This window comes from Leptonychotes weddellii, chromosome 5 (genome assembly GCF_054177405.1).
Source record: "Leptonychotes weddellii isolate Sample4059 chromosome 5, ASM5417740v2, whole genome shotgun sequence".
In the NCBI taxonomy this organism is placed as follows: domain Eukaryota; kingdom Metazoa; phylum Chordata; class Mammalia; order Carnivora; family Phocidae; genus Leptonychotes; species Leptonychotes weddellii.
The window spans coordinates 14,981,228-14,996,406 of NC_138373.1; the positions used below are offsets into that span (position 1 = coordinate 14,981,228).

The 15,179-nt window shown below is 48.0% G+C and overlaps 2 protein-coding genes across 3 annotated transcripts in view; both read right to left on the bottom strand.

The window, feature by feature from the left end:
* Positions 1 to 446: 446 nt before the first annotated feature.
* On the bottom strand, positions 447 to 3,810 carry TMEM265 (transmembrane protein 265). Of its 2 annotated transcripts, XM_081819705.1 has the most exons (3): positions 3,391 to 3,810; positions 2,180 to 2,350; positions 447 to 940 (listed from the first exon to the last, which is right to left on the bottom strand). In XM_081819705.1, exons 2-3 carry the CDS (start codon positions 2,345 to 2,347, stop codon positions 779 to 781), a joined length of 330 nt encoding a protein of 109 aa, XP_081675831.1. In that variant the 5' UTR covers positions 2,348 to 2,350; positions 3,391 to 3,810; the 3' UTR covers positions 447 to 778. The 2 variants fall into 2 exon arrangements, with proteins under 2 accessions (XP_081675831.1, XP_081675833.1); XM_081819707.1 differs by lacking the exon at positions 3,391 to 3,810 and having other exon boundaries at positions 2,180 to 3,384.
* Positions 3,811 to 3,966: 156 nt separating this feature from the next.
* Positions 3,967 to 15,179, bottom strand: part of SRCAP (Snf2 related CREBBP activator protein) — a 31,227-nt gene continuing 20,014 nt past the window's right edge. Inside the window, exons 26-34 of the mRNA XM_081819698.1 lie at positions 12,448 to 12,713; positions 12,126 to 12,328; positions 10,100 to 10,269; positions 9,754 to 9,950; positions 9,544 to 9,658; positions 8,985 to 9,104; positions 7,399 to 7,593; positions 7,161 to 7,244; positions 3,967 to 7,048 (exon numbers count right to left, since the gene is read on the bottom strand). Of these exons, the coding sequence (XP_081675824.1) occupies positions 4,364 to 7,048; positions 7,161 to 7,244; positions 7,399 to 7,593; positions 8,985 to 9,104; positions 9,544 to 9,658; positions 9,754 to 9,950; positions 10,100 to 10,269; positions 12,126 to 12,328; positions 12,448 to 12,713 (4,035 nt within the window). The 3' untranslated portion in view covers positions 3,967 to 4,363. The remainder of the gene's footprint in view (positions 7,049 to 7,160; positions 7,245 to 7,398; positions 7,594 to 8,984; positions 9,105 to 9,543; positions 9,659 to 9,753; positions 9,951 to 10,099; positions 10,270 to 12,125; positions 12,329 to 12,447; positions 12,714 to 15,179) is intronic.

A 15,179-nucleotide genomic window follows, 5' to 3' on the forward strand; every position in this document is an offset into this window, starting at 1 on the left:
AACCCTTTCATTCCTCTCTCAACTCTGGAACCAAAGCGTCTGGGTTCAATGTCAGCTCTGCCTCTTACTAGCTGTATGACCTTGGACGCCTGCTTCCTCAACTATAAAATGAAAACAGTGGGACCTCCTACTGAGTGGCTGTGAGGGCTGAAGGAGTTAGGTAATAGAAAGCGCCTAAGACCGCAGCCTGGGACACAGGAAGCACTCCATGAAGAGTAGCTGCTGCGGCTCCTCTTCCTATCTGGCCGCAGGGTCTCTCTGCTGATGTGCAAGGGAGAAGCTGGGGTCTTTCCAAGAAGGGAAACTTACAGGAGAAGGAAAAAAGAAAAATCCTCTTGGAGCTCCTAAGTAAGGGAAAACGCAGACTTTTGCCATCAGTCAGATGTCCAGTCTGGCTCTTGCCACGGGCCCGGGGAAAGTAGGGGAACAACAATTAGACAGGAACATTTCACCACTAAAAAAGATTTTTATTACAAAACAAATTCTAATAAAATCAGGCCTGGTCTTCAACCCCATCTCTTGGTCGCGGCCCCTAGGATGTAGTAGGCTGGGGGAAATAGGGGATGGTGGGCACTGAAAGAACAGAGCAGGCTGGCCTCCCTTCAACAGTTTCAGCTGCTGCCTCCTTTTAGAAAGGCCTAGAAGAGTTCTTCCAAAGACCTTTGAGAGAGGCACCATCCTTCCAACCAGGAAGGACCACTGCCGGCCTCAGACCCTAGCAATGCCGCACTGCAGGATCCAGGAGGTCTCGCTGACTCTCAGCAGAGGCCACCCAGGGTCACTCAGCCTGGGCGATGGCGTAGGAAAGCAGCCACAGAAGCAGGGGGCCCAGAATGAGGACAGCAAGCCAGACGGCAAAGCTGGCCAGGATGAAGTTCCGGGCCCGGGCCCCCCAGTGCACTGCCTCCTCGAACCGGCCTGCCTTATGCCGCTCTTCCGCCTGTGGGGGCAGGTTTTTGGTTAGGTTCTCCCCCTGCTTCTGCCCCAAAGTGCCCACTGCCCCACACCAATCCTCCATCCCTGTCATGGCTCAAAACCTGACACCCAACCCCCCTGCCCTCCCTTTCCAATGTCTATTTCTCATGCCTCATCTGCAAAGTAAGGTTCCCACTCAGCACTGTGTACTTTTCCGAGTAGCCACTGTTAGCTCACAAAATCACATATGGGAAAGTACTTTTCAATTCTTTTATCCCCCATCCTTTTCTACTCATCCCACGTTCATTCAGAATTTGGAATCCTTGGCAAGAAACCGAGTGCTATCTTGGAATATTTCCCTCCCGTCCAGCCAAACAACACCCCCTTCTCATTAGCCCAATGGGCCTCATCGCTTTGATTATTAAGGATTCTTTTTAAGATTTTGACCTGACAAAACTAGAAATTCTCATGCTGATAAGAATACAGTTTCTGATTGTTAAAATACAACCAGGGTTGAGAAAATTCCAGCATGCTATTTAAGTTAGCCTGTGTGGCCTTTCCAAAGGTACATGTGCAATCCCGGTGTTTGGAAATGGTGGAGTCCTCTCAAAAACCCCACAGCTTCTTCCCGACTGCTACAGATTGCTCTAATCACTGCTCAACTGCCTCGAGTCCTGCCACTTCCAATCCATCCTCCAGGTAGGCCCTGAAACACAGACCTGACCATGTCACTCTCCTCTGCAAAAACTCTTGAAAGTACTCCCCACTACTTTCAAGGTGAAGTTTAAACTTCAAGCACAGCATTGGGAGGCCCTTAGGAATCTGGACCCTCTGGCTTCATCTGTCACCATTCCTCACTGGTCCAGTCGTGCGGAACTAATAGTCCAGGCCTTTGTACACACTGCTCCCTTTACCTGGAATACCCTTTCAACCTTTAGTCACTAATCCTTTAAGGTTACTTTCCCGTCACCTACTCTACATACACACGTATGTAATCACACATACACATCCTCCCTAGCTTCCAGAATACCTTGTGTTTCCTCCATCACAATACTGATGAGCTACATTCCATTAATTACCCATTTTCACAGTTCTCTCTTTCATCAGACTGTGGGCCCTTTGAGGGCAGGAACCATGTCATTCTTATTTCTGACACCAGGCCCAGAGCCAAGCTGACAGGTACTTAGTAGCTGTGCGATCTATGTAGACAGATCATTGCCTAACTACACCCGCCCCCTGCTCCCATAGGCATTGCATTCCTCACCTTGATGGCAAACACAAGGGCCACGACTCCCAGGCAAGAGCAGCCACAGATAATGCTAGTAGCTGCCAAGTAGCGGAGGCGGAGCCAGCAGCAGCGGATGGGGGATGGAGAATGAGCAGCTCCCATGTTGCTCACCAAGGTGTCCACTGCCTTCTCCTCGTCCTCCATCACCTGTGGGCGATAGTCAAGGTAATTGTAAGCCCAACAACTGAGCCGTTGGCCTGGCTGGGTCAGACTCCACCCCTCTCTCTGATGTGTCCTCGTGACCTGGCCCAACTCTCAGGAATGCTGCCTTAACTGGGGAATTCCCCTCCTGACTCAGAGACCAAAGAGCGGAAATGTGCGGCCGGAATCCTTTTTTCTCAGCCTAAGATTCTGAGTCTTTAAAGGCAAGCCGGCACCAACACAGCATTATCTGTATTACTTAACTGTTTTGACAAGTAGGGAAAAACAAAACGACAGGTGCACACTGACAAGCAGGAGAAACACAATCTCAAAAGCTGCTAGGAATCAAGACTACACAAATCAGTGATTTTAAACTGTATTTCAAAGGGCCTTAAAATTCTCTGAAGTCCCTCAGAAGCTGCCCTTGAAGATTAAGGAGGGGTCACAAAATGGCACCCTAAGCCCTGGTACCCCACTTCAAGCAGAGCAGCCACTTCATGTGAAAACAGTGGATGAAAACACAGGGATGGGGGAAAAGAGGGAGAAAGGACCCATCTAAGCTCTCTTCATAGTTGAGGAAGCTGAACATCAGAAAAACCTTACCTCCCCAAATTGGGCCTCCTTCGCTATGCTGACTCCCTGCCACCTCTTCTCTCCATTTTAACCCAGGCCACACAATATATTCAGATTAACACTATGACCTCATAACCCACACAGAAACCTGCTTAATCATTCCTCATCTCTCTAACTTCTCAAGTCCTCTGAGCCATGGCATCAAACCACCTTTCCACCCTCATCTCCAACCATCCCCCTACATCGTACACAAAACGGAGCCATTTACAGTTCTCTGAACACAAGCAATAAAGGATAGAGTGAAAGGAGGCAAGATAAACAGAGCCCAAAGAATCTCTGCCACAAGGCTGCAGGAGAGTATGAGGAAAGAACTGATGAGGTAAACATAGATACAGTCATTAGGGGGAGAATGCAAGGAGAGGGTCCAGGGAGTTGAGACCAAAGAAAATGTAAAAACGAACAGGGGCTCTTACCTGGCTATAGGCCTCGAGGGACTGTGAGTTTCGGCTCCTGCCTCAGGTTTGATTTGGCTTGGGTGGAGATGGAGCTGACTCAGGTCTCCAAGCCAAGCCCAGGGGTGGGGTTGGGTGGCCAAAAAGGCCCCAGGAGCTCAGAAGGGGGTGTGGCTGACTCAAACTAGTTTGGCAAGATGGAGGAAAGCAAAGGGGTGGAGGGGAAGGAACAACTGGAGGTAGGATGCCTGCCTTCTGGAAAAGGAGTGAAAGCACCTGAGCAATGGGGGTAAAAGCAGGGAAAAGTCTGAGGCATCAGAGAGCTCTGAGGGAAAGCCCAGGAACTAAGGGAATAGGAGGAAAGAAAAAGTTATGAGTTGGAGTGACTTAAAACTGAAATTTTAAGGAAAGGCACCCTACCAGATCAGATTTGCCAAATCTTCCTCCTCTTGGGTGATTTCTGCCTCAAAGACACATAATTCTGGGTTAGAGATCAGGTACTAGGGTTTTGGCAAGAACAAGAGAGGAAAATGGTGCCCAAGTTCCCACCCAACCCTCCACCAGACCAGAAAATCAGAAGCCTCCTTACGCGGATGCTCATACAGAAACTAAGTTTATTATTTTTTCTTCTTAAAAAAAAAAGAAAAAAAAAAAAAAACTCATGGTAGAGAGAAGCCCCTCCCCCTTCCCCTAAGGGTGGGGGGCTGTGAAAGATAGCTGGGGAATCAAGTACAAGGGGGTGGGGACAGAGACTATCTTACCACCCTTAACACTGCCCAGCCATGTGGGGTGGAAGGGAAGGGGGTATGTGAAGAGCCCCATTTCCATGACAACCAGTTGCCTACCCCCTACTTTGGTGGAAAGAAGGGAGAAGGCCCCTATGTCTCCCTGGAGGCTTTCCCCCTCAAGACTTCAAGTAGTGGTTAACAGAGTCAGGCCTGGTTGTGGAGGAAGAGGGGCCATGGCAGAAAGCCTAGGTGGAGGAGCAGCCCACTCACGTCTTGGCCTTGCGGCCTCTGTGACTAATAGTAGGGCCAGCCAGGTGGGGAGGGGCACTGCTGCGCAGGATGCGCTGGTCCCCTTGGTTGGTGGCCCCACCAAGTCGGCGGGGGCCAGGCCGGCGACGTGGGGTCCCATCCCCTTCCTCCTCCTCACCTGAGGCTTCAGCCTCAGACTCCTCCACTGAACCCTCAGGTCCCAGGGGACTTGGGGGCTGTAGGCGGCCCCGCTTTGCCAGCCCAGGACCGCCAACTGGGGCCCCTGCCCGTTTGCGAGGCACCTTCTCAGTCTCTAGTGGGGGGACTAGAGACCCTGGACGCAGCCGGGTCGAGCGCAGTTTTGGAGCTAACGAGACCACGGGAGGTGTCAATTCTAACCCGCCTGGCCCGCTATCTGCTAAATCCAGGTCATCCTGAATTACAGCCACCACCATGGACCCTTCACTCTTTCGTCCCCGCATTCCCTCCGCTTCCAGCCGCAAGCGGGCCAGGCGGGTGAGGGGGCGGCTTCCGTCCTCATCAGAGGAACTACCCTCGCTCTCCCCCTGGCCCTGGGGTTGCCGCCGCCTCCCCAATCCACAGCTCTCAAGGACAGAAGAGCTGTCACGGTCCAAGACAGGCAGCTGGCTGGGCCGAGGTGATGGTGGATTCTTGGGAGGTCGGCCCCGCTTCCGCTTGGGTGGGGATGTTGACATGGTGAGATTGGTGACAGTGTTGGCGACAGTAGCAGTGGGACAGGCTAGGAGTGGTGGGAGTGGTGGCAGGGGAGGTGGTAGCGGGAGTGGCTGTGTCCGGCTCTCTAAGTTGCCATCCCCTGGAGAGGAAATGGTCCCAGGAATGGGCAAATCTCGTGCCTTAGGGGGCCGCCCACGCCTTCTTTTCTCCACAGGTGAGAGGATGATGGGCTCGGGTCTGTGAATTGGCTGGGGTCCAAGAGGCTGGGGCCCAGGACTAAGCTGGGGTCCCAGGACAGGCTCCGCAACAATAAGGGTCTCAGCCCCAGGGACTGGGTCAGCCCCATTGGTTTTTCCCTTAGAGGTGGATGAAGGTACCTCATCCACCCCTCGCCCAGCATCTGCTGGAGACCTGTTCTTCTTGGGGGGCCTCCCCCTCCGACGTTTCACAGCTGGAGGAGTGATGGCAAGCAGTGCCCCTTCTCCATTCTCTGGGCTGCCCCCACCAGTCACCCCCAGCTCAATGCGACGGTGAGCTATGAAGGGCTGCTGAGTTGGGGTGGGCAGTGTGGACGGGGGAGCAGCTTCACAGGGCCCACTGGTGGGAGGTGAGGATTCTGGCCCCGACATGCTGCGGGCAGATGGGCTTCCCGGGCTGGCACCAGTCTCAGAGACTCCAGGCAATAGGGTGCTGGCAGTTCCCCGCTGCTGTCGCCGTCGCCTCACCAATTCCTTCTCTTCAACCACAGTCACCAGCCGTCCTGGCAGCTTGCGGAGCACTTTGGGGCCTGGAGGCTGCCCTGGCCGACCAGCCCCCTGACCCCTAATTTCTACATCAGCACTGGTGCGACGCCGAGGGGGCCGGGCAGGTGAAGGACTCTCAGGCGAGGAGGTGGCGGAGGATGAGATTGATGGGGCTGCGACCTCTGCTGAAACAAGTTCCTGTGTCTTCTCTGGGCTGGAGATTGGGGTCTGGGCCTCCACCAGCTCTTCTGAGCTCTTGTCAGCTTCCAATGGCTCCGGAAGTAGCTCATCAGATGCTGAAGGTGGGAGATCCAGCCCATTGCTCTCACTCAGACACGAGGGCACCTCCTCACCATCAGGCAGCACTGTGAGGATGGTCCCCTCAGCAGGCTCTGGCACTTCCTGCTCTTGACCGTTGGGGACGCTGTCAGCCTCCAGGGTTGGGCTAGGTGCAGAAGAGGCGAGAGAAAGGTTCTTCTCTGATATAGGCAGGATCTCAACAGCAAGTGGCAACAGATCCTTAGGGGGCACAAGAGTAAGCGGGGAAGTCTCGGAACTGGCCATATCAGCCAGCTCCGGGGACTCGGTAGATGCCAATGCTTGTGCACACAGCTCTGTCTCAGGCCCCAAGCCAAAGGGGAGGTTGGTGACTGGGGGGGAGATGGGCACAGAAGGTAGACCAAGCAGGAGAGGGGAGGAAGGAGTTGAGAGAGAGGTTTGGGTGGGAGGTGGGGTATGAGCTGGTGGAGGGGTACAGGCAGGAGGAGGGGTACAGGCAGAAGAACAAGAGGGAGGAATCTGTGAAGGAGGAAGTGGGGGAGAAGGCAAGATATGAACAGGAAGCATGGTTACTGGATTTGGGGCTGAAATGGGGATCGGGGCAGGGATTGGAACAGGGATTGGGGCAGGAATTACGGCAGGAGCTGAAGCTGGAGTGGGTCGAGGCCTAGGTGCTGGCCGGGGAACTCTCTCCCTGGCAGGGCTGCAGCGTGGGGGTGTGGAAGTGCTACGGGTATGATGGGTGGATGTGACAGGAGTGTGGTTTGCCCCTTGAGTCTCAGCCCGGGCTCCACGAAGACGCTCACTGACGCGAGTCCCTGGCCTTTCAGGGGCCTTGGCCTTCTTACTGCGCCGGTGACTGCCTCCACCAGTCCCACAGGAAACCTCATCCCCAGCCCCTGGCCCCTCCTCCTCCTCTTGGGGTAGGCGGAACACCTCCTCCTTGGCTTGGTCCAGGTCCTTGCGGGCAGCTTCCACTTGTTCCTACCAACAAGAGAGCCCAAACAGTGGGTGGTCAGAGGGAAGCAAGCAGGGTGGGAAGTGGGTAGAAAGCAGCCACTTTTCACTTCTGTCCCCACTCCCTAGAAATACTCACTTCTGCCTGCTTGAGCTCCTCTCGGCTCACCTCCTCCAGTGAAGCTTCCAAGAATTTCATGGCATAGCGCTCAATGGGAGTCAGCTGTGGGAAGGAGCAGTGGTGATGAACGTAGTAGGGACTTGGTAACCAGGGCCCATCACCCTTATTTTCACCAGAGAAGATAAAGGAGGACCACAAGGTCCAGAGGAAGAAATTGTGAAGGGTGAAGTTGAGAACTACTGGGTACAACACTGACCTGTTCTACAAGGGCAGCGATTTCCTGCTCAGCTCGGGACATCTCTTCATCCTCAGCCCCAGGCCGGCTGGCCTCCTCTCCCTCACCAGCAGGAAACCCATCATTCTCATTGAATTCTGCAAGTTCAGCCACCTGTTCGGCCTTGGCCTGGGTGGCCGCACGGATATCCTCTTCATCCTCTGCCCGACACAGTGCCTGCAAAGATATGAGGAAGAATAACCAGGAGATTTAAAGAACTCCACATCCTGTGGTTTGATTCTGACAAAAATTTGAGGCCCCTTTTATATTGAACCAGGTATATAACTGAACTCAACTCTCTTCTGAGCCCTCAAAGTTATCAAAGCAATGCAGTATTCCACATAGGATGAACTATATTTCACTCGGAAGCCCACCAGTGTGAAAGTAACTATTTTTTTCTTGTTTTTTTTTTTTTTTTGAAGATTTTTATTTATTCATTTGACAGAGAGAGACACAGCGAGAGAGGGAACACAAGCAGGGGGAGGGGGAGAGGGAGAAGCAAGTCTCCCACAGAGCAGGGAGCCTGACGCGGGGCTCGATCCCAGGACCCTGGCATCATGACCTGAGTCGAAGGCAGACGCTTAATGACTGAGCCACCCAGGCACCCCGAAAGTAACTGTTTTAGAAACCTCTAGTTCTGCTTCCTTTTCCATTCAAGTCAGTCTTAGATCTCCTCAAAAGAGCAGTCCCAGAAAGCCTTAAATATAAAAAATCCCTAATTCTTTTTTTGCACTGAGATACCTCTTGACAACAGACTAACCACCTCTGATTTCCCCCTGTGATTAATATCCAGAAAGCTCACACCAAAGTCACCAAGGGATGCAACCTAGAGTGTGCTCAACAATGAGGGGACGGCACCTGGTAGGGAAAAACACCTCCACGGTACTGTACCCTATAGTTCCCAACATCTACTTATTTTTCCCCCCAAGATTTTATTTATGTATTTGCCTAACATCTACTTCTGAAAAAATACAAATGCCCAGCCTTTGCCCCTCAAAGTCACAATTTAGTAGATTCTCAGATCAGGTCCCAGTAATCAGTCCTTTAAAAAAAGCTCTCCAGGGGCACCTGGCTGGCTCAGTCAGTAGAGCATGCGACTCTTAATCTCAAGATTGTGAGTTCGTCAAGCCCCACATTGGGTGTGGAGCCTACTTAAAAAAATAAAAAGCCAAAAGGTTCCCCAACTGATTCTATGCACCCATCAGTGTTTGGAAAACAAGAGGTTACACCACATAAAAAGCACTTCTTACATCCACTATTCCATTTCATCCTGTTACTTCCTTCCCATTAGCAGTTCAGAAAAGTGAAAAGTAAGATTCCAGGCTCAGAAGATTAAGCAGACTTGCTTAACAAACACAGTAAGAAGTGCTGTTAGAATTCAAACCTGTAACTGAGAATTCCAAATCCTGTCTTTCTTCTATGAAATCTTATGAACGAATAAGCAATCTATTCACAACTATTAAAGGCCAACAGTCATCTGAGAAGCAGCAGAAACATTCTTTCCCCCTGGAAAACCCACACCGTAACTATTAGCTCTACTCTATAGAGATTGCCTGCTCTTTTTTCACCTGCTCCAGGATATGGGTCTGCTTGCTGGCCACAGTCTCTTCTTCCTCTTCAGGGGCAGAGGGTACGGATGAGCCAGATGGCTCTTCCAGGGGCATATCAAACAGCTCTCGGATGGTCTGCTTTGGAGAGAACGGGAAGAAGTGTCAGAGCCCATGGAATGCTGGGCCCCAGTCTACTAGGAGATAATAGCTCTTAGAAATAATCAGAAATTAAAAAAAAAAAAAAGAAATAATCAGAAATTGCCACTAGTTGAATAGGCAGATCTGTGGAGACCAAAGCATCTTCTTTATTTTTTTAAAAGATATATTTATCTTAGAAAGAGAGAGCACACACATTTGAGGGGAGGGGCACAGGAAGAGAATCTTTCAAGCAGACTCCTTGCTGAGCGTGGAGCCCAATGTGGGGCTCAATCCCACAAAATCACAGCCTGAGCCGAAACCAAGAGTGGACGCTTGACTGACTGAGTCACCCAGGTGCCCCAGCATCCACTTTAATAAGCAGGAGCAACTCCTGTGGGCATAGCAGTTCTCTCCTGCATAGACTGGGAAATCTCAGTACCTGTTTAAAATAGGCTGTGGTGAAGTTGCCTCCCTCAATGGCCATGTCTCCCAACATTCTCTTCTGATTTGCCTTTTTTAGAATGTTCTCCTCCACTGTCCGTTCACTGATAAGTCTAGGGAGTGATGAAGGCCATGTGTAAACAGCCAAATACATTAATAAAACCCTATCAGTAAAGAGGATGCAAGGTGAGGGGACACTAGGCAATACCTGTAGATGTGGACATCTCGGGTCTGGCCAATTCGGTGACAGCGATCCTGGGCCTGAGCATCCATGGTGGGATTCCAGTCGCTGTCATAAAAAACAACAGTGTCTGCTCCTGTCAGGTTCACACCCACACCCCCACTCCGAGTTGAAAGGATGAAGCAGAATATGCGTTTGTCTGCATTGAATCGTTCCATCAAAGCCTAGAGAGAAAGAAAAAAGACAGTATTAGGAAATGTATCCTCTGAAACAGACCGAAGGCTTAGTGGTGCCCCTTCTGGAACCCTAAGGTCTGGAAAATGGAGATAACAGCTGAGGTGGGCCTTGAAGGGCTGCAGATGCCCGTGGTTACCTGTCTCTGTTCAACTCTAGTAGACCCATCCAGACGCAAGTAGAGGTGGCCATGGTAGGTGAGAAACTGTTCCAATACATCCAGCATCCGGGTCATCTGGGTGAATATGAGCACCCGGTGGCCCTCCGCCTTGAGCTGTCGCAACAGCACTGCCAATGTCTGCAACTTTCCTGAAGAAAAATGAAGGGTACAGGGAGCTTGTTATATGCTAGAATAGGAAGAACACTTAGCACTGAAAGACTGTGGTTGAAAAATAATAAAACCTTTAGGTGAGGGTTTCAATTAGCCTAGGAGATCAAAAATATTTAACTTTAGGGGCGCCTGGGTGGCTCAGTGTCTGACTCTTGGTTTCGGCTCAGGTCATGATCTCAGGGTCATGAGATTGAGCCCTGTGTTGGGCTCTGTGCTCAGCGCAGAGTCTGCTTCAGATTCTCTCTCCCTCCCCATCCCACCCCCATAAATGTGCTCTATTTCTAAAATAAATTATTTTTAAAGAAATATTTAACTTTATTTTATTCCCTTACGGGATCCCCTTCTTCAATCTGCTCCTGTCTTGGATCTATCTTCTGTGTCTAACCAGGGGTAGGATAACATACAGACCCCTTGGAAAAAAGGGAACCCTCAATGGTGTATGAGCAGGAAGAAAATCCTTAAGAACTACACTGAGTTATGCCACCTAAAACACAAAACAGATTCACAGGACAGACATCAACAACATCCACTGGATGTCATGACTTACATACAAGGATTGAAGACCCCTGAGATCAGAACCACAGAGAGAGGATCTTATGAAGTTATCTAGTTCAACCTCCCAACAAACACAGAAATACCTTCTATAATGTTTCTGGTAAATCAGTTTCAACGCTTTTAACAAAGACTTTCAATTCATCTACTCTAAATGGTTTGAAATGTTACACAACTGTTTTTTTATGAAAATATTTTTTGAGTATATGTATTAATAAAAATTTTGCTGTCTTATATTCTAAGGCCATTTAAAAAATCTCCAAATATGTTACTACAGAAATCTCTCTGCTGGGTTGTGGCAGAAACAATTCACTACTGTCCAAAAGATATTCTTGATTAATAGAACCTGATTTACATTGTAGACACCCTGGCAGAGATCCCTTGATTCCAGGGATGATAAGCCCCAACCCAACCCCAAAAGATAAATCATGATTGGTCTAAAAAAGCCGTAGTTCCTCTTTGCCATTTCCCTTTGTCAGTGATTATTCTAGGGATGGGCATATGGCCCAAATTAAGGCAGTGAGCTGTGAAGCACAGTCAATAGGGAGAACTTTCTCCCCATTCCCCAAAAAGAGAAACTTGCCGAGAATATTTTATCTCAAGCCCTGCTTCCTGCTCAGAGCATTGCAGTGCTCCCTGGAGTTGTGTGGCAGCCATGATAAGACCATCAAGAAATAAACATGAGAATAAAAAGATAAAAGCTAAGGATGCAGAAAGACCAGAAGGTCCTGGGTCCATGAAAACATCAGTAAGCTGAACCAGTCATATACCACTATTCTCAGAATTTCTCATTAAGGAAACAATAAATGCTTGCGGTTGAAGCCACTATTGGTCAATTTTCCATTACTCCGCAGCCAAATGCATTCTAACCAACAAGATTCTAACCAAAGACAGGAAGATCCTTGTGTTTTCCCAAAACAAAACTTACTATTTACTGTGCAGTCTTGTACCACCTTGCACCTTTCCCCACGAATCTGAAAATTCTCTGCTGTGCTATCTTATTTGCCACTGTATCCCAAATGATCAGCAAAATACAACAGATACAAAATAATTACTGAATGAATGAGTTAGCACACATTTTCAACTGTCATCAAAGTCAAATTCATGAATGCCAAGAATCCATAAGGCCTACACTTCTCCATCTTGCCTATAAGCATAGCCTGAAAAACTGTCTAATGTTTAACGAAATTCACAAAAATCTATATATAGCATCCCTTTGATATAGTGCTACTAACAGAGGAAAAAAAAAAGTCAAGGGATCCCCACTGATCAATGAACTTACCACAATCATACTGGATGAGCCTCAAGTCAGGGAACTGGGTGCGCATATTACACACAATACGGTGCAAAGGACGAGCCCGGGGCCAGAGCTCACAGGCCAACTGCTCCTGGAAGGCTGCCTGACGTGGGGCCAGCCAAGGAGGTGGGTGGCAGGCATGCAGGGAAGGGGGAGGTGCCTCCACAGGAGGCATGACAAAGATGAACCTGTGAAGGAAGAAGGCAAGCAGTATAAAAGATGGAATTCTGAAAGGCCCCAAAAGTGCACCTTCACCAGCCCTAACCACTACATCCACTCAGAGGCCCCAAGACCCGCTTCTGCCAACCTCTCAATGATTTCTGACAGCTGGTCTAGTCGTTGCTGGGGAAACAGTACAGCCTGGCGGGCAGCCTCGGTATAAGTCCAAAAGGTGGGGTGGCTGGGGCCAGGAGAACGAGGGCCGATGGGGCTGGCAACAGGTTGGGGCAGGGTACAGAAATCCAGGACTTCAGTCCCATACACAGGTGCCAGGGCCCCATGAGCCTCACTAAGTTGGAAAATCCGTTCCAGGCGTTCAGACCGCTGCCGCTTCCGCTTTTCCTCCAGAGAGTCCTGGGGATGAAAGAAAAACAAAAACAAAAACACAGAAAAAGTAATCAGTGTCCTCATAGAAAACCTGACCATTCATCCCAGAATTAAACATAACCTATAGAAACCACAAGATTCAAAACTACATTACACTTTTAGTGGTTTTCAAGTTGTCAATAATGAGAATTACTCCTTTCAAATGTTGTATGAAATAACTTCTCTGCAAAAAAAACTGATCTTCCTTTGTATGCTACCAAAACAGAATGCCTGAATATTCAAATTTAAGATCTGTGTATCTAATAAATCTATAAAATAAATGATTTCTGGGAATTTTCTTAACACTTACTCCACAACATTCAAGTTAATTTGCCTTCTTGAAGTGGATCCAAAACAATTATTAAAAACCCTCCTCCAACCACTGAGCAGGACAGAGTGGCTAATCAAATCCATGGCAGGTTTCTGCCAAGGGCCAAACTAGGATGGGAAAAGCTAATCAGACATCTAGATTTCATCACCCTGAGAGAGAAAAGGGGCAGATAGGGAATCTGTAGGACTTTGACCCAGTCTTTTCCCATCACTAGCACTTCAGGTTTCACAGGCTATAAAACTACCTCTTTTTTTGCAGCACTTACCAGATTGGTACTTTTACATCTGTATGAGTCTTTAACTAATGTCTTCTATCCACGAAACTAACCATAACACGAACCGGATCTGATCTTGCTCACTATAACCACCCACTATGTAGCTCAGTTATCTGGCACCAAGTAGGCTCTCAATAAATAGCTGCTATTAGAATGAACAAACGAAGGAAATGGACCCTAGGAGATGGTCCTGAAAAAAAGCAATGTCCCAAATCTACCTTCCTGACTGCTCCCTTAAACTTGACCTCTTAAGCTCCTGGTGATCAAGGTAAAAAAGGAAAGCATCCTAGCAGAACAGGCCAGCTCTCAAAAGTAGTAGCAAAGGAGAAAATATTTGCAAATCATGTATCTGAAAAGGTATTTGTATCCACAATATATAAAGAACTCTTTCAAAGCAGGAAAATAACCCAATTAAAAAGGGTAGGGGTGCCTGGCTGGCTCAGTTGGTAGAGCATGGTCTTGATCTTGATCTCAGGGTTGTGAATTCAAGCCCCAGGGTGGGCGTAGAATTTACTTAAAATAAAAAAAATTCTGAAAATAAATTTAAAAAAATAAATTAAAAACACAAAGGATCTGAATATCTAACATTTCTTCAAAGAAGATACACAAACGGTCAACCACTGAAAAGATGCTCAACATCACTGGCCATTAGGAAAACACAAATCAAAACCACAAGATACCACTTCACACCCACTAGGATAGCTATAATCAGAAAGACAATAGCAAGTGTTGGCAAAGATGTGGAGAACCTAGAACCCTGATGTGCTGCTGGTGGGAATATAAAACGGTATAGCCACTTTGGAAAACAGTCTGATAGTTCTTCAAACAGTTAAACATAGCTACTTTCTGACTGAGTAATTCTGCTCCTAGGCATACATCCAATGTAACTGGAAACATATGAAGACACAAAATCTTACAAGTGAATGTTCATAGCAGCATTATTCATAACAGCCAAAAAGGAGAAATATTCCAAACGTGTCCATCTACTGATGAACAGATACATAAAATGTATATCCACACAATGGAATGTTAATCAACAATAAAAAAAATTCCAACATATGCTACAATGTGGATGAACCTCAAAACATGAAAAAAATGAAAATGAAATGAAGAGAGCCAGTCACAAAAGACCAAATACTGTATGACTCCATGGGCAAATCTAAAGAGACAAAGATTAGTGCTTGCCTAAAGTTAGAAGAGATGGAAGGGTTGGAATATGATGGCTAAGGGTGTGTGGGGTTTCTTTTCAGGACCATGAAAATGTTTTAAAGAAACTTACAGTGATGGTTGCAACCTATGTGAATATACTAAAAGCCACTAAATCATACATTTTACATGGGTAAGCTGTATGGTATGTGATCTTTATGTCAAACTGTTTCAAGAAAAAAAGTGTTAAGATGCTTCTACATACTTGCAAAGCAACCAAAATTTAGCACAGACCATGGAGTTGCCACTCTTGGGCTAGGATCTAGTTCTCTTCTACTTTCAACAAGCCAGACCAACCTGGTAGCATTAGAAAAAGACCAAAGGTGGAGTTAATGGCACTGCTGGAGTGGGCGCCTGGGGCTGAGGCAAAAAATAAGCAGCAGCTCTGAGCAAGAAGCAGCTCCCTTTATGTTAAAGGGAGAAAAAGACAGAGGTCCTGGAACAAGTCACTCAATCTTTCTTCCTATTACCTCCCGGATTATTTAATTTCAGCTCTAAGTTTAACTTAACCAAACATATATGCAGCCTTACATGTAAAATAAAAAAAATGGCTACCACAAAGTTCATGGAAGGACAAGAAACATAGTTCTTTTTATTGCCCGCTTAATCACCGTGGAGGTAAAAAAAAAAAAAAAAAAAAAGC